Source organism: Centroberyx gerrardi, chromosome 6, assembly GCF_048128805.1.
Source record: "Centroberyx gerrardi isolate f3 chromosome 6, fCenGer3.hap1.cur.20231027, whole genome shotgun sequence".
Lineage (NCBI taxonomy): Eukaryota > Metazoa > Chordata > Actinopteri > Beryciformes > Berycidae > Centroberyx > Centroberyx gerrardi.
Genome location: NC_136002.1, coordinates 17,296,457 through 17,323,312, shown reverse-complemented (window position 1 = coordinate 17,323,312; position 26,856 = coordinate 17,296,457). Strand labels below are relative to the sequence as shown.

The 26,856-nt window shown below is 39.9% G+C and overlaps 1 protein-coding gene across 1 annotated transcript; it reads left to right on the top strand.

The window, feature by feature from the left end:
- LOC139912735 (solute carrier organic anion transporter family member 1C1-like) lies at positions 1 to 26,856 on the top strand. The gene is made up of 12 exons (XM_071900620.2): positions 1 to 142; positions 3,653 to 3,785; positions 5,110 to 5,204; positions 5,294 to 5,485; positions 7,338 to 7,436; positions 8,291 to 8,539; positions 9,237 to 9,401; positions 15,483 to 15,678; positions 19,525 to 19,690; positions 20,964 to 21,136; positions 26,448 to 26,512; positions 26,735 to 26,856. The coding sequence occupies exons 1-12, from the start codon at positions 1 to 3 to the stop codon at positions 26,854 to 26,856; spliced, it is 1,797 nt and encodes a 598-aa protein (XP_071756721.1).

Here is a 26,856-nt window from a genome sequence, read left to right as displayed (position 1 = left end):
ATGTTTCTGGTGGCTTTGTCCTTTGCCTATTTTGCAAAGGCTCTGTCGGGGAGCTACATGAAGAGCACAATAACTCAGCTGGAGAGGCGCTTTGACATACCCAGTTACCTAATAGGTGTCATTGACGGGAGCTTCGAGATAGGTGAGTAAGCCTGCCAGTCACTGCTGTTATTTTGTTGTTCTGTTAGCAGCATCTGTGTCATGGGCTCCCCTCCCTTCTCTCTTTCTGTCTTTGGGAGAGAAATGTGAATGGGTCACTGAGGTATTCAAAGTGCAGATAAAGGATTCATCAGGCTTCCAAGAAGAGGACAGATGCGTGTGTGTTTGTGTGTGCTTTTGTGTGTGTGTGTGTGTGTGTGTGTGTGTGTGTGTGTGTGTGTGTTTGTGTGTGTGTGTGTGTGTGCGCTTCATGGTGAGCCATAGTGTCAAGCAGGGACGTCGCCGGCTGTGAGCTTCCTTTCCGCTGTGGAGAAGGGGGGTCTAGAATATGTGAGGTTGTGTTATGCAATAACTGTTCCATATTCTTTTATTCCCAGTTTGTCCCTACACTATACATGGGAATCAGATAGCATTCACTAGCTTTTACATTACATGTGAATCAGCTGCAAACAGACAAGAGCTTTAGGCAATTCAAAATGAATTTGTTGTGTAACCACTCCACTGACTGTACTCCTCTGTACAAAAACATACAAAAATATCTTTATTATTATTTTTGTCCCTTTGTGTCAATGCATGATCTCTATTGGTCAGATACACTGAATGTACAAAACACCAGGGACAATTACTCTTTCCATGAAGTGCACTGATGAGATGAATCTAGGTAAAAGCCTTTAACTCGTATTCCCTTATTAAATTAAATATGATGATATAGATAAACAGAAGCAGACGAGTTAGAAAAGGATTTTTAAGCTTTGAGACAATTCAGATGTGGATTGTGCAAAAGGGGCTGCAACTCAACATCAGGACGATGGTCCTATTTTGTATATTCAGTGTATTTTGAATGTCTAACATCCACTGACCTAGAGTCAGAGTTGGCTCTCATTAAGTGCTGGGCAAAGGTAACCAATATTCAGAACATTACTAGCATAGTCTTCTTATTAGCATTTTATTTACCCATATTTGAACATATGTTTTCCTATCTGTAGGACTCATACAGTCCTGGCCTTAATGAAGCTTAATTTAATATCCGCAGACGAAGAATATGTACATAATGCTGACCCCAAATACACTGCAGATGAAACTGCTGGAAAAGTACTGTATATGTAAATTGAATGTAAACAGTGCAACAGCAAAGACAATTATGAAAATATACTTTGAAAAGGTTTTATGAGGGAGAAAATGTATTCAGCTTGAAGATTAGGTACACACCCTCCATGTTCGGTATTGAGGTTAAAATCAGAATGTAATGTCTCCTTTGGACTCCTTTGGATATAATTAGGGTTGTTTTAAATGGAATTCCATTGTATTAAGCCCCTATAATCCACATTTCCTTGTTGGTTACCATGACATTTTTGGTTAAACCATGGAATCACTACTTTCATCAAAACATGCATGCTGCAGATACGAGCAAAGCATGTGGTGATTAAGTGCTTCATTATACCAATACTTGTACATGTATAGAGGGAGTTTAATGCATGAATCTGCTGAGATCATTTCTTGTGTCGCGATGAATAACAAGCATTTTGTTTTTGTGTTTTTTCCTGTGTTAAAAACTAGTTTCATGTTTACAGGTTTACTGTAGGCTAAGTTGAAGAATGCCTGGGTCACGGTGGTGGGAGTGGAATATCACCTACATAAAAGTGGAATTATAATTAATTGACGAAACCACATTTATTATTTGCGAAAATGTGCAGCTACAGTAAGTGAACCTACCATGTAGCGCTGTGGTTCTTCTCAAGCAACAGTGAGGAATTCATGATGACATACAGCACTAACAACTATGATCTGAGATAGTCCCTAAACCAGTTTTAGGCATTATTATCTAGGACAGTTATGTAAGGAGACTAGTCTATTCAACTGAAGTGTCTCTTGTAGGATATAAATCATATATGGCTTGCAGCGTGAGTTGAGATCAAAGTGACATGATTCATACACGCTAAAAGTCATCTTGCAGTATTAAGTGTTACACTTCTGTGTGTGTGCTGCCAGTCAGTCAAGCAGGCAGTTTGGGATATGCTGATATACTGTGAAGAGTATTTTGTGTTTTTCTTAAATAATATTATGGTGCAGCCTGCAACTGATGCTCTGATGGAGGCGGGGCTTTGTTGTATTTGCTGGAGGAAAAGGTGGCGATGAGACCTCCAGCGCAGTCAGAGATGAACACCCTGGGGTCTCTCTCACACTATCTCACACACTCTCTCTCTCTCTCTCTCTCTCTCTCTCTCTCTCACACTCCTTCTGCTGTGGAAGCTGCTTCTCTTGCGTGGCCTAGGCAACAGGCTGTTTCCATAGGACCGTTGCCAGGGTAACGCAGAGGCAGAGCAGGGCAGGAGAAGAAAGGAGAATGTAAGAGAGGAGAGCGGAGCAGAGGAGGGAAGAAGAAAGGGAAGGAGAGAAGGGGAGAGGAGAGAAAGAATAAAGAAAAAAGAGGAAGAAAGGAGGAGAGCAGAGTGCTTGTGATGGAGGATGATCTCTGCAGAGATCATGTGTCAGCCAGATGAGCTCAGTTGATTCACCACAATGGATATATACTGTATGTATCAGTTGTACATATACATTTCTCTCTCTCTCTCAGCACTTCTAGGAAACTCCTCCTTGCAGCCACACATAAAGGTCACACATACAATACTCAGAACTACTTGACATTTCTCTCTCTCTCTCTTTCTCTCTCTCTCTCTCTCTTTCTTTCACTCATGAGAACAGCTCAAGGATTGTTGGAAGGTTTGACGTCATCCTACCAAATTGACCTCTATAATAGAAAAGGTCAGGTGATGTGGCGTAGCTTGTCTTTATAGGACACTTTCCCACCTCATTTACAGCAGGAAGTTTCCACTGGTCATGGACAGAATGCAGTACAAAGTGACAGTGGAGTGATGGAGAGGTTACCCAGCATAGTTAGATCAGTCTGACAAATAGCATCTGTTTATTTTTTATGCCATCTAACACATTTGCAGTTATATATTGTGCGGAATCCAAATCATTTGGAGATCTCCTCATCTGTTTTTATCAAACTATAAATGTACACAACACTCCAGCTTACAGTCTTTACATGGTGAGAGCTGCAAATAAATTAATCACCTGAGAATTTAAAAAAAATTATAATTTTTTTTTTTTTTTGTATATTAATAATGGGTATATACAAATACATTGTTGGGGTTAGACATACAGATGGAAAATTATAAATTTTTACAAGCAAAAATACATAAATCATTTATTGCTATTTTTTTTTTTAGTTTTTGCATACAGTCCTGTCAATCCTTCAACCAAGAGTTTAGTAATTGCATTTAAGAATGAAATCCAATCCAGGCCAATCCAGTCTAATCCAACAGCTGCTAGGGTTATGTGGCCAGCACACAGGTAGATACCAGATTATACCTTTAATAAATGAAGCATAAAATAAAATGTAAGTAGGTAATATTCTGCTCCTTTCCTTATTGGCTACTTCATCAGATCCTAAATCCAACATCTGCTCTTTCTCCATCCTCCCTGCCAGGTAACCTGTTGGTGATAGCCTTTGTCAGTTACTTTGGGGCCAAGCTCCATCGGCCAAAGATCATTGCAATGGGCTGTGTACTGATGTCCATCGGCACCTTCATTATCGCTCTGCCTCACTTCATCATTGGGCGGTGAGTGGCCAGTGGGCCTCAGTGTTGTTTTGCCAGAAATCACTATTCTTTTCAGATCGACAGGATGCGTTTTTTAAGTTCTAAAATGAAAGTTTCCAGTTTTTTGAATAGATTTCATGGGCCCAAGGTCATGAAACACACTCAACGTCAAGTACCATGGAATCGTTGGTAATGCTTGGCTTCTAATACATTAATAACATCTGAACAAGAGCTTCATAAGAGCTACATAGCACGTTAATATGATCTTTCATTTCTATGCCAGTTTTCATTATTGTTTCACGTAATGCTTATACCTTGTGCATGTCAGTTAATTGAGCCAAAGATGAAACAGCCTGGCAATTGTAATTTTTAACTGACAGCCATGCCTTAGGCTTATATACCCATCCTAATAGTACATACAATAGTATGCCAAAATCATATCCGCAGGAAGCAGAATCATAATTATATACTGTAACTAAGCGCTATGCTAAAATTACATCCAGTCAACTTGAACACAAGATTTGTGTCAACACTAATGGAAAACTTGCTCTCTATCATAGTGCATGCTATTCTGAACTTAAGATTCAGCCACTGGAAGGTGAGGTGAAACAATATCTAGTAGCAATACAAAGCAATACGTAAGCACTTATTTGATAAATAATTGAACAACACAAAAAATGTATATTTAAACAAAATATTGCTAAAAACAAATTATCAGCAAGGAATTGATGACAGCTCTATGGAAGCTCATAGAGTTTTACTGTACATTATCCTTTTACATTTACTTTTATTTAATCTTGCACAAATTAAAATATGTGAGGCAAGATGCATAGATGTCACGATTCATTTTTTCCACTAAATATTACCTAATATAGCATTGTAATGGGGTTAGCCCATACCAGATCAAGCACCCTATGGTTTGCATACTGCTGTTCCTATGAGTCTTGACTGTAGATTAAGCAGGATGGTTTCACTTTTCCCAATTCATAGTATTCCCATGATGTCACATGCATTTCCTACCAATATGACGCTTTACAATACACACAGCTCATTGGCTGTGTTTGTCATTTGATTGTAATCACCTGTTAATTTATTACAATCACCTGTTATTTTCCTACCAAGATGGCCGTGTGTTGATGTAACAGAATGCTATGAATAGGAGTTCCCTTTCTGAAAGCTGGCAGCGTAGCAAGAAGTTTGTTCACTCTTTCTGTCTTTCAGTTGTTTTACGTAGGAAATCTCCTTCCAGTAAAATCCATAGATTCTAGCCCAGCACCACAGTAGAAGTATGAATGTGTCTCTGCCCTCAGTTGGTTTAACAGCTACATTGGTGTTTTGTATACAGCTATGAATTTGAAACATCAGTGCGCTGGGCAATCAACTCAACCATTAACCCCTCTCCATGTCCAGTGGGCTCAGCAGCAGACCTGGCCCAAGACGGTGAGCTGCCCGGAGCACCAGGCACAGGTGTGAGTCTACACACACACACACACCACCCACACACACATGTCCAGCCACACACACTGAAGTGGGAGTAAAAAGCACTATCAAGCTTTTCATCTCTTTTCCTCCAGGTTGTGAAGGCGAGTCCAACCTGTCCATGTGGATCTATGTGCTTTTGGGGAATGTCCTGCGGGGGATCGGAGAGACGCCTGTTCAGCCTCTGGGGATCTCTTACATAGATGATTTCGCCAGCGAGGAGAACGCTGCACTATATGTCGGTAAGAAGAACACCACCTAGAAGTAGAGATGCACTGATAACCACTTTTTCATTGATTATAACGAGTCCATGTAGATCTGCAACAAATGATTATTTTGCTAATGGATTATTCTGAAGATTACTCTAGAAATTAATCAATTTGTTGGCTCAAGAAGCAGTTGATAGAAACTGAAACCAACATTATCGTTACTACACATGCACTTAAGCCAACATTAGCTTAAGATAGCACTGTGTTTGTTGACAGTTCAGCAGTGTACGAGAATAGTCTTTTGCTTAAACCTTAAGGTTTTTTTTTTACGATTGTCATAAAAAATATTACCTCTTTTCTCACGCTACGAGCAACGACGCTTGCACAACACACTTTGCATGTTACTACATTACTGCTACATTCCCACACTTTGCTGTACTTTAGTCTTTGTTTTGAAGGCTAGCTTGAGGGCTTATCATCATGAAGTCCCTGGAGCATCACTATCTCCGCCCTCAACATCATCACCGTCAAGGTGAACTTCAAGGCACATAATCCCCTCAGTTCCCAAGCGTAAAAGACTATGGCTTCACATGGCTGCACCCATACCATACCACATGTGAATATACTGTATGTAACTGTTTGAATGACAAGCAGAGTATTACTGAAAAAAAATCCCCTGAAGGCAGCAGGATACGAATGTGCGTTCCATCTGCAGCCTCTAATTTGAGTGATCTGCTGCGCAGTTATACACACTTCATCCAGTGTAACTTGATTAAATCTTGCACAATCAGCACCAGGCTCTTGCAAAACAGGTGCACAAACTCCTGTGCTTTTGTGTGCACCGACCTTGTTGAACCCCCGTTCCCACCAATCCTCTCTCCTCATCCTCATCCATCATGATGTGGTAGAGCAGGATCATGACTGTAATTGTTTTGGTAAAATTTGATAGTGGCGTGACATGACACAAATTTTCCACACAATTCCACAATTCTCTCTGGATAATCAAAATAAGTACTTCAGTCATGTAAACAAGATTATTATGGGGAGTTGTCAGTTTATGCAATAATATAAACGGCTTAAACAGACTATTGCTTTACTCACTATTGGCAATAGTGGCATTATTGTGCGCATGTAAACATATGACTAATTGAGATCAGATCCCACTGTCTCTCACGCAATGCCATTTTACTCCTGTGTTTACAAGCAAAAATATATAAATCATACATTTATTGCTTATTTAGTTTTAGTTTACTTCTTAAATAGATCATAAATCAAGTTTAGTCCTTGCATTTAAGAATGAAATCCAATCCAATCCAGGTCAATCCAGTCTAATCCAATGACATAAACAGTTACTATGGGGAAGTATGTGGCCAGCATGCAGTGCCACAGGTTGATTCCAGATTGTACCTTTAAAAAATGAAGCATAAAACAGCGGCATAGTTGGTGCCGTATATTCGCACCTTGCGACTCTGCACCTCCCAGATAATGAGAGGAAACTGATGAGGTCTGGACTCATTCTTTACTAAACTGTCAGTGTGTCACGGCGGGGAGCGCAGAACTTTTAAAGGGTGTGAGAGAACCTGATTTAATTGGCCGTGACTGACACCAGCTCCTACCACACCTACTGATGATTTATTCCTCCTAATATAAGCCTTTTTACAACTGTGCCGCACGTGTGGCACCGGTGATCCAGCGCCTCTGGTCACGAAGTTTAAAAAAAATCTGTTGGCCAATAACCATCACCTGTCTCGATATACAAGTGGCTGAAGTAAGTCTAAACCAAACTACCGTGTGTGTGTGTGCATGTGAGCTTTTATGTTTGTGCGGACACATGCAAACATGTGTGTTAAATGTGTTTTTGTCTCTTTGGCTGTGTTTATCCCAGGCTGTGTGCAGACCATTTCGGTCATTGGCCCTGTGTTCGGCTACCTGCTGGGTTCCCTCTGTGCCAAAATCTATGTGGACATTGGATTTGTAAACATGGGTGAGTTAACATTACAATAGGAGTAGTGTGTTTCTGCATTCTAACCACAAGACCAGACCATTGTGACAGTTGCCAGACTGTCTAGACTCTGTAAAGTTGTTTGCCCTTCATCCTAGACTCAGAAGGTAAAAGAGTTCATGTGACTGGATTTTCAAACATTTGTTGTATGTTCTTACGTCATTTTGAGGCCTGTTCTTCCTAGAAAGCATGGTTGCCCTTGTTGGCATAAAGGATGTGAGTTATTAACTTCCCTCTTTCTCATGTTTTCTTTCTCATCTAACACACACTACTGACCACTCAGATACAACAAATGAGTGCCTACCACAACCCCCCTGACATGACACAAGTCAGGATGAAAGCTATTTATTTTCAGGTCTTTGTTATAGGAAAATGACGATGAAAAGACTACAGGTAGTGCCTTAATAGCATGTCTGTATTCTTTGCATCTTTTTATTTGGTTTTCTAATCAAGCAGAGAGAGAGAGAGTTTTCAGAAGAACGTCTTAAGACATTTACAGTAGACTTTGTAGTGTACTTATGTCAGAAACTATGAGTATCACATTATAAAAGTTTGTCTCATTAAACCATGCAGGAGCTTCAAAGATATGGATGACCTGGAAGATAATTCTAAGCTATTGTGGATGTTAAACCATACTACAGTAATACGTGTACTAGTGACAGTACCAGTCATCCCATTTATAAATAATAAATAATAAAAAATACAATAAAATATGATAAAAGATTAAAAAAAAAATGGAATGAATATCTAATATTTTAACCAACTTATACTTGAAAAATATCTTGTACTTGTGGAAAACGTGGGCATTAATTAATGAACTCCCACCCCCACCGCAGAAACCATCAGCATCACCCCAGCTGACGCCCGCTGGGTGGGGGCCTGGTGGTTGGGCTACCTCATTGCCGGGGTCATCACCCTGCTCTCTGCCATCCCCTTCTGGTTCCTGCCCCGCTCGCTGCCCATCACTGGGCACCAGGGCCCGGCGCAGTGCACGCCCGAACGGACGAGCTTCATCAAAGACTCTCCTCTTCTGCAGCACAAGTATCCCGTGGATGAACATACTAGTTTCATAGAGATGGCCAAAGGTAAGGGAGGATCAAAAGTGGACTTATTAGACAGGAGAGGTGCGAGAGGTGCTGAATATTCACCCTAATATATAATATGCAGCAGATGGTTTTACGGATTCCAACAATGGTCTCTTGGGATTGTTTATGTTCATGAATATTGATGAAACAGTTCTAGCTCATGAATAACACATATGTTTTAAGGTGAGATTTCCTTTTAAGTTGTTCAGACTGCAGTCTTCTGACAGTAGATGCATTCTGCCAGCTTAAATTTAATAGTGTCACAGTGTCACAAGGCAATGTTGCTTGTTTCAACTGGTGAATACATTTCAACAGATGTTGTAAGTGTGGACTCGCATATTATAGCAATAATTACAGATTTATTTTTTTTTTGTGATCAAATTTTTCTTTATTAAAGTTTCATGCATACAATAAGGAAAAGGAAAAATCACATAGCATAATATAATAACAATGCTACACACAGTCAATGACAGAAAATAAGAATAAATAAGTTGTAATTATAATAATAACCAGAGTAAATAAGGGAAAAACAAAAAACAAAAATAAAAATAAATATAAATAAAAATAAAACCAAGACATCCAGCAATAATTACAGATTATATTATAATAAACAGTCCAGTCTTTTGCATATAGACACTGCATATTTAGCATTTCCAGGCAGGTGTGTGTTTCTACTCATATCTGTGCCGCTCCCCAGACTTTATTCCAGCCCTACGGACTCTGCTGGGAAACCCTGTGTACTTGATCTACCTGTGTGTGACCATCATCCAGCTGAACTCCCTCATCGGCATGGTGACCTACAAGCCCAAGTACATCGAGCAGCACTTCAGGCAGTCTGCTTCCAAGGCCAACTTTCTGATGGGTAAGCCTTTTCTGTTTTTTTTGTTTTTTTTTTGTTTGTTTTTTCACATTTTATGGAATTTCATGGCATTTTATGGCATGCACAAATCTAGAAAATCTCATATCTCATTTTTTTTTTTTTTTGTTAACAATTTTTTATTACATTTTCTTTGTGGAAGGGTGACATACAATTTAAACATAATAGACACACAAAAAACCCCAACAGAAAAACAAACAATATTACAATAAATGCAACTGCAATTAAATTAAAATAATTTAGAAACGTGAATAAATAAATACAAAGGTAAATGAAACAAATACAAATTGTGTGATAAAGAACTGTTTGCTTTTAACCAGTCCAATCAGTCCCAACCCAACTCCTACTACCCCCACCCACCTATGCACCCTAATCTATACCCCCGCCCCCCTCCCCCCGACACACACACACACACACACACACACACACACACACACACACTGGCTTCAGCTGATTTATACACAGTGACAATGTCATGGTACACTTACTCTACTCTTACTATTCCAGATGGGGTAAAAAATTAATTAGATAACATTAGTAATCGCAATAGGGAATTATATCTCCATATGTTATAAGTACAATGCTTCATAAACAAGTTGGCATACATTTTAAACCTGGGACCCAGGTGTAAGCACCTGTGAGCACTGTGTGTTAAGAGTTTTATTCCAAAGTGAGACATCTACCATCTGAAAAATCTGACACCCAGTCCCTGGAAACATCACAGTCAAACTCACAATGGAATATCATTGATTTCATTATCTATCCTAAGACCTCTGCCTACAAAATGATAGCATAATGAGCAAATACTGAGCAATGAACATCAGGAAACATTTTATCAACAGTACAGAGAATGTATTAGTATGTTTTAGTGTATTTGTGTATGTGTGCATGTGTGTGGTACATGTGGTAATGGATTAGGATATGAACTCAATTGACATCAAACATCATGAAATACAAAACAAAACAAAAAAACATTGCACACCAACGTTCAAACCTTTCCACACCTGTTCACTACTTCAATGACAGACACCAATGCAAAATGTCTATTTTGAAATTGTACTATGTGAGGGTGCAAGTGCATTAATGTAAGCACATACGCATGTGTACTTAATGTGGTCAAGACCTCAACTGAAGCAAACCAAATGATAGAACATACACACGTTTAATCTGTTTGCATCCAGCCAATGGAAAGGCACATTCATTTCACATATTACATAATTCACCTAGTTTTCAGAATTTCAACAAGACATAATAATGTGGATTGAAATCAAAAGGATCAATGAGTAAGACCTATGTAACATTATGTCAGGGAATTTTAGTCATTCTTAGGGTTGAGTTTTTATTATGTTGTTGGTGTGATTCAGTTTCATAAATTGATTTAATCCATTTTATCCATTGCCTTGGATAGTACATTGATTGTATTTTTCTTGGCCCCATTTGTCCTGGCTATCAAATCCTCCAGAGAAAGGACATCAAGAAACAGTCGAATCCATTGTGATGGAGTGATATGAAATGTAAGGGGTTTCCTCCTTTTTATCAACATTTTCTTGGCTGCTGTGTATCTCGCGTTTTAATCAAAATTACTGTGCTAGTGTGTTAGATGTTGTTTTGTTGTGTAACAAAGTTCTGACCTCTTGAATGTTTTGCAAGGTTTTTCAGACTCTCTCAGTGTCGTCCTGTCGTAGTCATATAGAAACAAAACTTACACTTCTGCAGTTCACCATACTGAATATTACCGATGAGTGTGTAAAACCACATTCCAAGCATTTGAAATGAAGTAGGCTCATTCCATCATAACTCCACCAACTTAATCCTCTTCAGGGTCACATTGGGCTGAAGCCTCTCCCAGCATAGACTGGGCAGAAGGCAGGGAGACACCCTGGTGGACAGGTTGCCAATCCATCACAGGGCTAACACAGATAGACATACACACACTCACATTCATATCTACGGGCAACATAGAGTCTCCAATCCATCTGGCTTGCATGTCTGTGGAATGTGGGAAGCCTTCTCAGTTCCATTAGTGCTGATTGGCCGCGATGTGTCTTGAATGTCAAATGTCACAGTACAATACAGTCAGGATCTTAAAGCTGCACTAGGCAGTATTTTTATATAAGAATTCACCCGTCTTCTCAGCCTAAATCACAAAGTGGGGCTGCAGCAGAGAAGAGCATTGCATCCCCCCCTAATTAAGACCCCATAGAGTCGACCTATTTGCCCAAATGAAACTCTGGTGTTGCATATGTACGCTTCTCCGTCCACAGAAAGTGACAAATCAACACATGCCTCTTGCTGCCATTTGGAGTCGCCAACGTGTGAAGGTGCCCTGTTTATCTTTAAATGCGACCTCATAGAATTATTTTTTTTATGCTTGCGAGAAAATCTAGATCTTCATTTGTCGCTAATGCTGCATTCCAGTAATGTTGAAAAGTTGCAAATTCTGACTTCTTACGGCCCTGCTCCACTACAGCCATCGGGCGTCACGCATTGCCATCAGCCGTCAGCCATCGAAGGAATGATTCCTTTACCGGCACTGAAAGATGCTCCACTGCTCGTGTTGCGTCCGGGTTGCGTTGCGTCCGATGGCTGCCAAGCAAAGAAATCGCTGAGGTTCAATTCTCGATGGATGATGCACACGTTCTCCCTCATTGAAATAAAGTTGAATTGATTCCATTCAAAAGTCAACGCGCTCTGTGGAGCAGGGAGAACGTCACGTTGGCGCAACGCTCATGGCAACGGGACGCAACGCTGGTAGTGGAGCTCTAACGTTACTTGGAAAAATGCAATGGAACGGCCTTTGAAGTCGGAATTACAAGTTGAAAATTCCAGCAAGATTTCTCAACCCTGTGGTTTCGGAGATACAGTTATCTGATGTCACATCAATGGCGGCATACACTGTAAAAACTACACTTTTAACATAATCTCTAAAATAGCCTACACTAGCAGCAGAGGAGCAGGATTGTTAAAAAATCTGATGGTTTTATTGGCTGGAATTTAAATTTACGCCTACTGGTGCAGCATGAGGTCACCATTAAAGATACACTGATTTCCAGGAAGTAAAAGTAGTGGGAGTTAATTTCATTGGGGGACTTTAAAAAGGCCTACTACTGTAATGTTAAATCTATCTTGCTGGCACAAAAAATATCTCGCTGCAGGCCAAACTCTCTGAGGTTCAACATGAGCCTGACTCAACCGTGGATGGTGGTGTAAGATGACAGGACAGTGCTCATGAACACTTGAATGTCAGACATTCAGGCCACAATACAATGCATTATTTCTACCTTTCATCACCTATTATTTTGAATAAAATGCGGGATACAAATGCGTGTTTTGAGTTTTTTAGGGCAGAATGACAATTGTTTCATTGCCAAGTCTTACATGTAAAGAAAGATAATTTGTTAAAAAGCTACATTATTTCAGACATCACAAGTTTCATGGAGATAATGGATGGTTTCTGTGAAATTTTCTTGCCATCACTTTGAACAGGATCTGCTAAGTACTACCCCATTCTCAGTGTCTCTCCATCTCAGCTCCCTCTTTGTCTTTTTCAGTCTCTTCGGTCCATCTCCACTCCCTCCACCCCCCCATTCTCCGTCTCTCTCATCCATCCATGCTGTCAATTGCCCTTAAATCTTTTCAGCACCTCAGCCTTCGTCTGGAAAAGTGCTAGAGGAGAAAAGGGGAAAAACCTTGTGGGCAGTCAGGGCCGAGTGGATTCTGGCTTTTGGCACCAAGTGAAACAAGGATTGATTTATACGACACAAAGGCCATGTTGTTATGTCAGATAAAATTTAAGTTAGGCTACAGATTTCTTTCCCATGGCAGCTAAACAAGTGTAACTGACAACAGAAGGATAGTGCTTAAAGCAGGATTACTCAGCCAGATAACTGTGATAAAGAACTGTTTGTAATTGTTGACATTTTGATTCATTTGGCAAACTATATGTTCTCACTTACATCAAATGAAGGACCTGATGGTCTCGCTAAATCCAAAAATGAAGGATGCAGGAGCTGCATACTTTTCTAATCTCATCACTGTGAACAAACCTAAGCCTATGTTTCTTTTTAGCAAACAGAACCGTTGGTTTCATTTGGGTCAGGTGAGCTAACTCTGTTGAGCTTTTTAAATCACGTCTTAAAACCTATTTCTACTCTAAGGAATTTTATTGATGTTTTTGCTTGACTTTGACTTGTCCTTAGTCTGATGTGGGTATGTTCTTTTGACATATTGTGAAGCACTTTGTAACTCAGGTTTTGAGAAGTGCTATATAAACATAAATTTCCTTACTTATGGTCATACCTATCTCTCATTATGAAAAACAGTTGAGAAGTTAGTTAATTATTTTAAATTATCTGGTGGAGAAATCCTGCTTCAAGAAATTTCCACCAAGTTTAAATGAAATGTAATTTCTGCCAGATTAGCCCACAAAGCACTAACAGAGCTAGCTTGAACGGCTCAAAACCTTGGAGGAAATCTTGACCACATACTGCAAGAATCAGCTGGCCAACGATGGATTCTGATTTGACAGCTTCATCCTTGTTATGTCAATGATATTTGGCAACGTTAGCTAGCTGCTTAGCATAGAACATCACCAACTGTAAGTGCATCTTCAAATTTATATTTGCCACACAGGTGTTTTGATAGATTTAAAGTGATGTAATCCGAAAAATCTAATGTAAGTGTATTTTAGAGATTATAAACATGTTAAAAGTGTAGTTTTTACAGTGTATGCCGCCATTGATGTGAGATCAGATAACTGTATCTCGGAAACCACAGGATTGAGAAATCTTGCCGGAATTTACAACTTGTAATTCCGGCTTCAAAGGCCGTTCCATTGCATTTTTCCAAGTAAGAAGTCAGAATTTGCAACTTTTCGACATCACTGGAATGCAGCATTAGCGACAAATGAATGAAGAGTTTCATTTGGGCAAATAGGTCGACTCTATGGGGTCTTAATTAGGGGGGATGCAATGCTCTTCTCTACTGCAGCCCCACTTTGTGATTTAGGCTGAGAAGACGGGTGAATTCTTATATAAAAATACTGCCTAGTGCAGCTTTAAGATCCTGACTGTATTGTACTATGACATTTGACATTCAATATATGACACAGATGACACATTACAGCCAATCAGCACTAATGGAACTGAGAAGGCTTCCCACATTCCACAGACATGCAAGCCAGATGGATTGGAGACTCTATGTTGCCCGTAGATATGAATGTGAGTGTGTGTATGTCTATCTGTGTTAGCCCTGCGATGAATTGGCAACCTGTCCACCAGGGTGTCTCCCTGCCTTCTGCCCAGTCTATGCTGGGAGAGGCTTCAGCCCAATGTGACCCTGAAGAGGATTAAGTTGGTGGAGTTATGATGGAATGAGCCTACTTCATTTCAAATGCTTGGAATGTGGTTTTACACACTCATCGGTAATATTCAGTATGGTGAACTGCAGAAGTGTAAGTTTTGTTTCTATATGACTATGACAAGACGACACTGAGAGAGTCTGAAAAACCTTGCAAAACATTCAAGAGGTCAGAACTTTGTTACACAACAAAACATCTAACACACTAGCACAGTAATTTTGATTAAAACGCAAGATACACAGCAGCCAAGAAAATGTTGATAACTGCTGATAACACGCTTTCTGTGTATATGCTTATCTGAAGAGATGCCAGCATTGACCAGCATTGGCTGCATATGAAAGAGAATGCAATATTAGTGACCACTGCTAATGACATGGGTAGATAGATAAAAGACCATGTTTGAAGACTGATGTCAAATGGAGGTATGAAAAAAGAGACAGCTCTGGTTTTTGAACAAGGCGAGTTGGGAGTTGAGTTATCTTCCCTCTCTCCTTTTCTATCAAAAGACAAGTGCTTCCATGGTAAGAGCAGAGTATGTGAAAGTAATCATAATGTGTGGATTTTGAAGCAAGCGATGCCATTTCTTTCCCAATGGGACATTTTTCGAACTCAAAATGACTAAACAGGAGGACAGCGTTCTCCAAATCCAGATAAGGCCAGTAATCTTGGCTGAAATTGAGCTGGTGTTTTGTTGTCGTTCATCTCAGGTGTGATCAATATCCCGGCTGTAGCACTGGGGATGTTTTCAGGCGGTTTGCTGATGAAGAGGCTGAAGCTGAACATCATGGGAGCAGCCAGGTTCGCCTTTGGCACGTCTGTGATCGGTTACGTCCTGTCGCTGTTCTTCTTTGCTATGAGCTGTGAGAATGCCAAAGTAGCCGGGGTGACACTGCCATACGATAGGTGAGTCACACACAATCACGTGGTGAAATATACCTACACACACACACACACACACACACACACACTAGTTTCCAAATACAAACGTAATGACATAATGAATATTTCAATCAGGAGAGACTAGGATGAATGCTTGAATGAAAACTTTATTCATGACATGAAACAAGATGTAAACTTTGGCATAAACTCCATGGAGGAACTCCTCCCATTCGTGAAGTTAAGAGTACGTCCGGGATAGACGTAGGAATTAGGATGTCCCCCAAAAATATATTCTAGAGTTAGAACAATAGAGCCTGCTAAAGACGTAAAGAATGGACAATGAGAGAATGTTGGATTTAAGGCCACCTAAAAATGATGATTGATGATTAAGGGGAGGTGAATTGGAGCTCGCCAAATAAACCTTATGCCGGTAGATTGGCTACGACCGGTAGGCTAGTGCTGTAAGAGGAAAGCTGACTTACAAAATAATGACTGCTGGTAAATGAGACCAGCTTAGTAATACTGGGCGTTGGTAGATGAAGGTTACTTTAGTGATACAGGGAGCTGGTACATGAAGGCCAGTTTAGAAATACAGGGTGCTGGTATGGCGGCCCTTTTAGAAATACAAGGTGTTGGTATGGCGGCCCTTTTAGAAATACAGGGTGCTGGTAGATGAAGGCCAGCTTAGAGTACAGATCGAAACCACCACCAACGATATGCATGAATCACTTACCAATTTTACGGATGGAGAGATCTTTGGGCCGATAATATAGCAGCTTGATCGGGTCGGATGTATGTGGAATATGCAGACGATGACCAGCGCCCCAGTTGATGGAGGGAGGCAGAGGAAACCCCTTGCATGGCAGCAGTGGTTGCAGCACCAATTCTGAACGAATGGCTCGAATAATTCTCTGAAGAGAGATTGCATTTTTGGAGAATCAGTTTGAAATGGTGAATAAACCAAGATCTAGACATATGGAGATGGGATGAAATTAAGAAAAGAGGAGAGGAAGGGCTAGAATGAGATCTGCTGGTAGATGGCCAGCTTAGAGTGCAGATAAATGGAAGCCTGCTTAGGTGCGAAACTACTCCACGAGGCGGAGTAAAGGCGTAAGCAAAGGAGGAAGCATGGAGAGCATATTTAAAACCACCACCACCAATAATATGTACGATTCACTTACCAATCAATTATGGCTGGAGAGATTTTGGACAGACAATATTGCAGAATGATCAAGCAAAACAGATGAAGAATAAGCAGTAGAAGACCACTGCCCCCGTTGAACGGAAGGGGAAAACCCCTTTGATGGAAATACTGATAGATGTAGGACAGTGCAACACAAGATATACACTGGTAGATGAAGGCCAGTAAAACATGAAATATGTACTGATATTAGGATACAGTCATAGAAGACATAAAATTAATTGCCGCCTTATAAATTAAGGCATTAGACAACCCCCCAAAAGAAGAATAAAAGTTTTGAAAATTGAGAGGGACACCAAAAGCAATGTCATAACAACTGAGATATTAGCCGATGTTGGGCTACTGACTAAACAGCATTACACCAAGACTTAAGACAATACTGATGTGGGGCAAATAACAGTATTGATATAGGACTAACTTAGTTAAATCAGCATCTCAAAATTACATAACGGTATTGATTCAATGCCAGATGAACTGGGGCTTTAGGTGATGAAAGGCTGGTGATGCAACGGCATTAGTGCTGAATAAACTGGGTCATTAGTTGATGAAAGGCAGACGACGAATCGTATTAATTCAATGCTGAATGAATTGGGTCAGTAGCTGATGAAAGGCTGAAGACAAACAGAATTAGAATGATGCTGAATGAACTGGATCATAGCTGATAAAAAGCTGTAGACAAACAGTTGTAATTCAACCCTGAATGTGTTAGGGGTGTGTTCAAGGAGAGCCAGGACCCAGATGCAGAATCGAACAAAAACAGTTTATTTTCAAAAGTTAACAGAAAATCACCTTGCGGGACAAAACTAAGGCAGAGTACAAAAACCAAAATCCCGAGGTAACAAAGTAACAAAGTAACAAACAGAAAATCGCCTTGACGGGAAAAACGAGACCATGAACAGGCAAAATAACTATAAGTGTCCAGGAGGGAAAAAACTCACTAGAAAACTGGGACTAGAGTATCTACAAGAGATACGCTGAGGAAACACAACGACAGGAGATCTTCACGAGAGCGAGGAGGCCTGAGACACGAGCATGTGCGGGAATCATCTGGCACTGAGGAGAATTTGGAGCAGGCTTAAGAAGCCGGGCTGATTGCGGGATGAGAGACAGGTGTGCCTTGTGAGCCTCACTCCCGTGGAGATCGGCCCCGCCCCTCTGCATGTACCTGCTGAGGGAGAGGGAGAAAGGAAAAGGATTAGGTGGGCGGGCAAAACACAAAGAGCCAGATCATGACAGAATGAGCCGGATCAATAGCTGAAGACAAAACAGTATTATTTCAACCTGGATGAGCCGGATCAATAGCTGAAGACAAAAGAGTATTAATTCAATGCTGAATGAACTGGATCAGTAGCTGATGAAAAGCTGAAGACAAACACAATTAATGCTATGCTGAATGAACTGGATCATAGCTGATGAAAAGCTGTAGACAAACAGTATTAATTCAACCCTGAATGAGCCGGATCAATAGCTGAAGACAAAACAGTATTCATTCAATGCTGAATGAACTAGATCAATAGCTGAAGGCAAAACAGTATTAACCCGATGCTGAATGAACTGGATCAATAGCTGAAGACAAAATGGCATCGATTCAATGCTGAATGAACTGAGTCGTCAGCTGATGAAAGGCTGAAGACGAAACAGTATTAATTCAATGCTGAATGAACTGGGTCAATAGCTGAAGGCAAAACAGTATTAACTCAATGCTGAATGAACTGGATCAATAGCTGAAGACAAAATGAACTGAGCTGATGAAAGGCTGAAGACAAAACAGTATTAATTCAATGCTGAATGAACTGAGACATTAGCTGATGAACGGCTGAAGACTTAAACAATATTAATTCAATGTTGATTGAACTGAATCTTTAGCTGAAACCAGAGAATTAATTCGATGCTGAACGGACTGGGTCGTTAACTGATGAAAGGCTTTGGACAAAGTATTAATTCAATGCCAAATGAACAGGAGAAAGACAGATGTAAAACCGTATAAAAAATAGATGTAATGAATTGACACATTGATGATGTGAGACTAAATACTAATGAAACGCATTCATATTTTTTATAATGAATGCGAGTGCTTAGAAATGCCACCACCAGTGAGAAGCATGACACTCACCAGATATTGGGGGCTTGAGAGACCTGAGCAGCGAGTATAGAGGACTGAAGAGGCCTGATGCATCGAGAGTTAGGCAGAGGAAAAACTTATGCATTCATATTTTAAGAAATTAGGCATAGCATCTGGAACTTAAGTTGGACTACCAGGCTGAATGCTTGCTAGATGAGGCAGCTTGGACTAAATGACTGATCTATGTTCACACTAGGATGTAACTAACCAGATTTTCATTCGAAACCTTATCTCATTCATCTAGAACAGTTCACTGATATAATACGAAATAGGTTCAAGTACAAGCTAGATTGCATATAATAAAATAATTCAACTGACATGATGGAAAGGAGAATTATGAATATGACTCCTTTACTTATATGAAAATGAGTAGCCTGCTTAGTAAGCTGAGGCAGGAGAGTTGCAATTGATGCCGTACGATAGGTGAGTCACACACAATCACGTGGTGAAATATACCTACACACACACTAGTTTCCAAATACAAACGTAATGACATAATGAATATTTCCCCCTTGGGTGTATCGTTGTCTTGCTCTCTCTCTTCCAGGATGGATGGGATTTCCTATGATGAACACTCGCTGTTCGCAGCCTGCAACTCAGACTGTGTGTGTTCAGGGAGTGACTGGGACCCGGTCTGTGGAGAGAACGGGATCACATATGTCTCTCCCTGTCTGGCCGGCTGCACCAGCTCGGCTGGCTTTGGGAAAAACACAGTAAGTTGACAAGGTACTCAACCACTCCTTCCCCAGACTGATGCTGGGGGCACTACAGTTTTTTTTTTTACCTTGATTTTAGCCTTGATCTGGCTATTGCAAACAATTTTCAAGATCAGAGTGAGCCCAAGCTGGTCTAAGCAATTTTTAGTCCTTCAACAGCCAATGAGAGTGGAGCTAGCAAAAAAAGATACACATGGCAAATTTATGCATGGTAATAATTACAAATAGTGATTATCTACTTTTGCTGGTGAGTGTGTTGGAGCACAAACATAAGGATACATGCATATATTTGAATTCTGTGTGCACAGACAAGATGAATGCTAAACAAAATGATGTTGCCAGAAATGTCTAGTGATCAGATGTGAAGTCTGTGATCCAGGGGCCATCTCCAATTATTGCATAATTATTATTAATGGGGAACACCTTCCATCTAAAAAAAAAATTGTATGTTATTGAGAAGGTAAGACTGTGTTCACAAGTAGTGTTTTTTGCGTGGAAAATGTGCTGCCTGGAGCGCTTCTTGTGAGGAGAAATAAAAAGTGGATCACTAACGTTATCTGATTTTAGCTGAGAAGCTGGCCAGCTCGCTAGCTAACTCAGCTGGTTAGCAATTCCATCAGACAATACAGTGTGTTGTTCAGCAAGCAAACCATTAACCGGTTCACATCACCCGATGCTTTCCTGGAAAGTTGAACCTTTCTCAACTTTTGAAAGCGGCCGTCTAGTGGTTTCAAGCATGAGCAGGCAGCAGTGTCTCTTCTGTTATGTTCTATTTCCTTGTGAATAATATTTTGTTTTTTAAATGGCCAGTGTTTCTCTTTAATTTATCATTTTTGTAATAATTGTTGGCTGTCCAACACCTTTTTCTATTTTTGACTATGTTGTGTTACCAGAATTGTGAATGCTTGAAGGCTGTGTGTGGGATCTCTGTGGATCTGACTTGTCTAGTATGTTATCTCTCATCCTTGCCTCATTACACAATGCACACCTCTCTGACAGTATGACAACATTTCATTAAAGATTTAGTGTGAAATGACTTCTGCTTTAAATGAAAAGTCCTGCAGCCTGTTCACATTTTTGTCTAGCAGTCAGTATAGTGAACCTGTTCAGTAACTAGAATCTAAAAATATGCAAAATGTTGTTGTGTCTCAGTGTGTGCGTGTGTTTTTGCGTACATACAGTATGTATATTGCTATGTGTGTGTATGTGTGTGTGTATTTGCCAGTCCTTCCATGCATGGTCATGAGTGTGCCACTATGTGTCTCCCCAGGTCTTCTCTAACTGTAGCTGTGTGGGTGTGGCTGGTAACTTCACGGCGAGCACCGGTCAGTGCCACAACAAGGACAACTGTGACAGGATGTTCCCGTACTTCCTGGCCCTCTCTGTCATCACCTCTTTCATCATCTCCCTGGGCGGGACGCCGGGCTACATGCTTCTCATCAGGTCAGGTCTAAGCTCAGATCACTAGCCACTAGCACTGTTTCCCCCGGGCTCAACATAGATCATTTACAAACAAGACACTCAAAGAATCACTTTGAAGAAAAAGGTTTGCGTACCAAACATCTTATTGCTTCACAAAAATGTGTTTGAGTTTGAGTTGTAAGTTGAGGCAATAAGATGAAAGGAATGTTGATACTTAAGTACTTTTAAACGTGAGTTGAGCAGAATTTTCAAAGCAAGAATAATACTCCATAAGAGTTTTTCTAATTTATTTGTGTACTTCCACCTGATATTGACCATTAGTCTGCTTACTGACATTCCCAGGAGTCCTGATAAGTAAATATTTTCGCTTTGCTTCCATATGGGTCAAATAATTCAGAGACAATGATTTGGTACATTTATTTACATTTTTTGGTACAATGATTTGGTACATTCACTGTCAATGACTTTTGACAGTTACCGTTCAGTTCTCCATGGACTTTATTATGCCTTGAGAAGGCATTTGTGTGTATGTGTGCGTGTGCATGTGTGTGTGTTGCACTTCTGAACAATGGCTTTGTCAAACAATATTTAAGCATAGCCGAAGTTTCCAATAATATGATTTCTTGTGGTTCAAAGCCCTGGTAGTGATGGGTATTGAAGAAGAGATTGTCATTTGAGCAACATTTAAATCCTTGAAGGCCAATCTCTGTAATATTATCCACAAATGAGTTCAGTTGCGGAAGAAGCTACTGTTACCCTGCTAATCTGAGCAGAGCACGTCTCCAAACAGTGATTGACAGCTCTGATATGCGCCTGTGTACACCATAATATTACCCCTGATAATACTAGGCATCAATTTCCCTACAAAAAGCACAGGCTGTTGAGTGTGACCTCAAGACCTAGAATTCGGTGTTGTTAGCTGTGGGTGCTGCACAGCATATGCTGATTCTCTACAAAACTGAACGAAGATTTTGTGGAAAATGTGAGCGATTGTGCTGATTTTATGCTTTATCAGGCCCACACGTTGTTTTAGAAAACAGTATTTTTTCCTCTTTGATGTAATTGCAAACATTCACATGGCACATACTGATCATAAGAATATTAAAATGCTGTACATCCTAATGATCTGAAATAGATATACAGCCCCTTATGCAGTTGTTATATGAATATTAATGAGAACCTCAGAATGTGAATCATTCATGCATATTATATTTCACTGTGGCTCATACAATCAACACAGGAAAAAATAGTGAAGGGAGCATTTAATGACTCAGAGGTCATGTGATTAGGAAATAAGATGCCTGCAGCAGATCTGGTCTGAGAATGCAGAGTGGATTGAGAAGAAAGGAAAGTGGGTAGGTCATGACTCAGGGTATTCTTATATAGGGTATACTTTTATGATTGTTATTATTAGAACTTGATATAATATGCTACAATACAACGTTAAATGCTTTGTGAGGCAACTATATAGCTAATCACAGTCTCATAACACAGTCATACCAGACTCAGAATGTATTACAATGCATGTCATAATGGACAAACATTAGCCCCATAGGTGTCACAAACAATATACTGTATATTATCTGCTTCTGTACCAAGAACACTTCTGTCAGGACAGGAGATGATGATGGTAAAGATAATGAAGTAATTTTTCTCTGCTTCACTCTGTCTTGGTCTTATGCAGTTACTGCCATTTTGCTTTGTAGGGCAGTATAATATGTTTCTATTGTAACTGTAATGTAACAATAGAGGCTTTGCAGTTGCATCAGAAATCTCCCAGCAACCATTGTTGGCGCCATCATTGAGGTCCAGTGGAAAATTTGCTGTGTGCAAATAATGCCTAATTATACACTAACAACTGGCCTAGAAAAAGGAAGATACCAGAAAATGTTTTTGGCGGCGCGAGTGTAGGTCAATTCACTAATGTTATAAGTAAAAGTGAATGGTCCAACAGGGTAGATTTGTTTCCAAATTCCAGGAAACTCTCTTGTCCTTATCTTGTGCTCTGGTCCTAGTCCTTACTCCAAAACACTGAGCTGTAGCTTGAATAGAGTCAGCTCTGTTAACCGAAGCAAACAGTTGTTTTCTGGTTTTGTTACCAAGCTAACGAGCCAGCAAACTAATTTAGCAAAGCACCTGATGTTAATGTTAACAAGCAAACATTAGCCACTATTAGTGCTACTATGTTTGCTTCTACTGGGGTCAGCCCTATGTTCACTCAGCCCTATGTTATCTATGTTATTAATTCCTACTGAATTGATTTCCAATTAAAAAACTAAAATTAGTGACAGTAATAGTGGTCAAATAATCCATATGATTCATGGTTGAAAGTAGCTCTTTTTGGGTAATTTGGTTAAGGTTGGTGTAAATAAATAACACAAATTCAGATTATTAGGGTGATTTTACCATAGGGTTAGGGTTAGGGTTAGGCATTTTAATCAACCTAAATAATAGACCTAAATCATATGTGATGAAGCTATACAGTAGATTCTTCTGCACCACAGCACCATCTGAGATGCAGAGACGCCTCTATCCTTGGGATTTGTTTTTTATAGATGCAACCGCATGCTCCATCATTCTCTTTCCTCTTCCTCTCACTCTGTTTATCTCTCTCTCTCTCTCTTTCAAATAAAAATGGTTTTATTGACGGCGTGTAAAGGAATCACTCCCTCCCACACACACACACACACACACACACACACACACACACGTACCAGATCTCCTAAAGCTATATCAGCTGATCCTGTTGGAATGCATTGGCCTCACTGGAATGAAATTAGGTTACTGGCAGTCTCTGTTTCTTGTTTTGACTGGTTTCTGTCTCTCTGTTGCGTGATATGTTTGATTTATACATCAATTTTGTATGAGATTAGTGTAATGTCTGCTGAGAAAAGAAAGAGGCCAATAGGGCATGATGAAACAAGATATTGCACTACTGCTTTTTGCCAAGAGAGTGACATCTCTGGTGAAGGAGCACTGGCAGGAGAGGGCCATGGTTAATATGAAAATAAACAGAAAGTGAACAGATCTGAGTAATAAACTTGATTATTATTATAAGGTCGGGGTTATGACTAACAATGGGGTCAGTTTAAGGTTGGGGTTAGGCTAAAGTCAGGGTTAGAGTTATATAGTCAGTGGAGATGCAGCAAATAGGCAAGTGACCCTTAGTTGGACATCTACTTTTTGTCACCTGATAGTTGAGTATCAACATTGGATTATCCAAATAAGGTATTACCTTAAATTTTAATTTCAACCTTATTATAGTGCCATCTAATAGTCAAGTCATAAATCATCTGTGTTTCTGCTTCCAGTGCAAGCTTAGCTTAGGTAGTGCAGCTCCCTGGCTCCCTCTTTGGACCGCCTGCCACTGTATGTAACTGAAACGGCATCTGTTATAGTTAAATATAATTATGGATTGTACATTAAATTTGTATTTGTTCTATATTTATTGTGATTGAAGCACAAGACACTTCAATATTTGTCTTCCTCTTGCAAAGTCACATTGAAGTAGTGTTCATCTAATCAAAGAAAACCGCAACAACTCCAGGATTCTTTTTAATGTAATTGATTCAGTCTTTTCCCTGTCCTGAACACTTATCATTGATCCTTCTCCACAAAGGTGTGATGCTGCTGATAAAGGTGCTTGTTTGATCTTTATTCTCCTAGATCTTAGTGCAGCTTTCATATGACCATGATATATTGCTCAATTGCCTGAAACACTGGGTGATTGGGTGTGTGGCAGGAGGGGTGACGAGGGGACAGGGGCAACAATGTGCTGTAATCAGAATGCACTCAACCTTGAGTGTTAAGTTTATTGGTTGCCAGATATGTCACTCAAATAGGGGGTAGGTAGGCAGCATTATTAAGTTGCTAAGCACCCAGAATTTACCTGATGTGCAACAACATGGCAAACGTAAATATTTAACAGTGCCTACATACATAAACTGTAACAAATGTAATTAGCTGTAATGTTCGCGCCTGTTGACATTTCCTTTCTCGTCAATGGCGAGACGAATCAGAACAGAAATGATAAGAGTGGAGGAGACTCAGGATCCCACTGTAACAACAAACTTTGTGGGGCAGAAATGACGTCAGCGGATGTTAAGGTTAAGATCTTGAATTGGTAAATAATTACGTACAAATGTAATTACATACCTTTCAAAATTCTAATATTGAAAGATCACTGTCTGTCCTCTTCTTGTAAACAAGCATGTGTGTGGCAGTCTTCCTTCATGGGGAAGTGCACAGTGCGGGTCTGTGCATGTGAAATACTTATACCTCCCCCAAGTGGAAACCACATTATAGTGTAGGAGAAAAAACAGCATCTTCTGCTGTCCATGTTCTGTCTGTTTAGTGATTATACAGTACTGCGGCACACATTTCTGAATTCAGTCATCTCCATGTCTTATTTACTGTAACTGTGAAAGCCTAAATATGAAGTTGTTAGAAGAGTAAAGATGACATAATGATGTTCTTTTTTGGGAATATGGGCACACTCTGTAAAGCTGTTAATATTTTGGTGACATATATAATTAGGGTATAAAAGATAGTGAGTCCAGTCAACCCTACATTCTAAAATGCCATTACATCCTACTAAAATGAATTGAGGAACCTGACAGAATGAAAACAAATTTGACAGGAAAATATTGTTACAAAGCTTTGATCCCATATTGAACAGATGATTCAAATAAATGAAGGGGAGGAGGCAGTTTGAAGATTTGTTTTAGCTTGAAGACAATTAATTCATCTGTATATTACTGTACTATACAACTAGTAGAGTACAGTAGTAGTAGTAGTAGTAAAGTAGTAGTATAAAAGAGCTAATATAATCCATATTAGCAAAAAATAATCACTCATAACAAGGTCAACTATCTGATGAGTAAAAGTATGGCCCACCAACAGTCTCATGATCACACATCAAGGCAAAGGAAAGTGTGTTCATTTAATATATAAAAATTAAGATATAGTGTAATTTTCCACCTCTTGCATTCACTGGACCCCGGCTATATCTTGCCATGCAGCTGTATTCATTTTAAATTGTAAAGTGTATTTTAAAGTTGTATTTATACAAAATTATTTTAAATACTTGAAAACAATACTTGAAATTGAAGTTTTAAAACAAACATGACAACAAAAGTTCTTTAATAAATTTTGAACACACTTGATCTGCCTTACCGTGGCACTTGATATACCTTACCTTGCATGTGATGTGTTCTGTTTTGGGCTGTTGAAATTTACTGCCCTGGTCAGTATGAGATATCCTGACATTCTCTCAACAGTTTCTCATCACCATCCTGAAACTAGACATTTGAACAAGCTTCTCTTCATGCAGGTGCATCAAACCACAGTTGAAGTCTTTGGCCCTGGGGTTCCACGCTCTGGCAACACGTACCCTCGGTAAGTCTTGTTCAAAACTCCTCTAATGCTTAAAAACAAAGCCAGATATTACTTGGGGTGTCTCTTAGACAAAGTAGGAGCATTATAAGTCAGCGTTGACGCCCTGTTAAAATGTTTATTCTGACTGCGGTTGTGACCTTTGTTCGGGGAACGGGCCTGCGGTGTTCAGTGTGTCAGTTCTGGAGGAAGTGTGTTAGTGATGATGTGTTTACGGTCCTACAGCAGGGATCCCAGCACCCATCTACTTTGGAGCAATCATCGACACCACCTGTCTGAAATGGGGCCAGAAGAGGTGTGGAGGCATAGGGGCCTGTAGGATCTACAACACGACCACCTACAGGTAG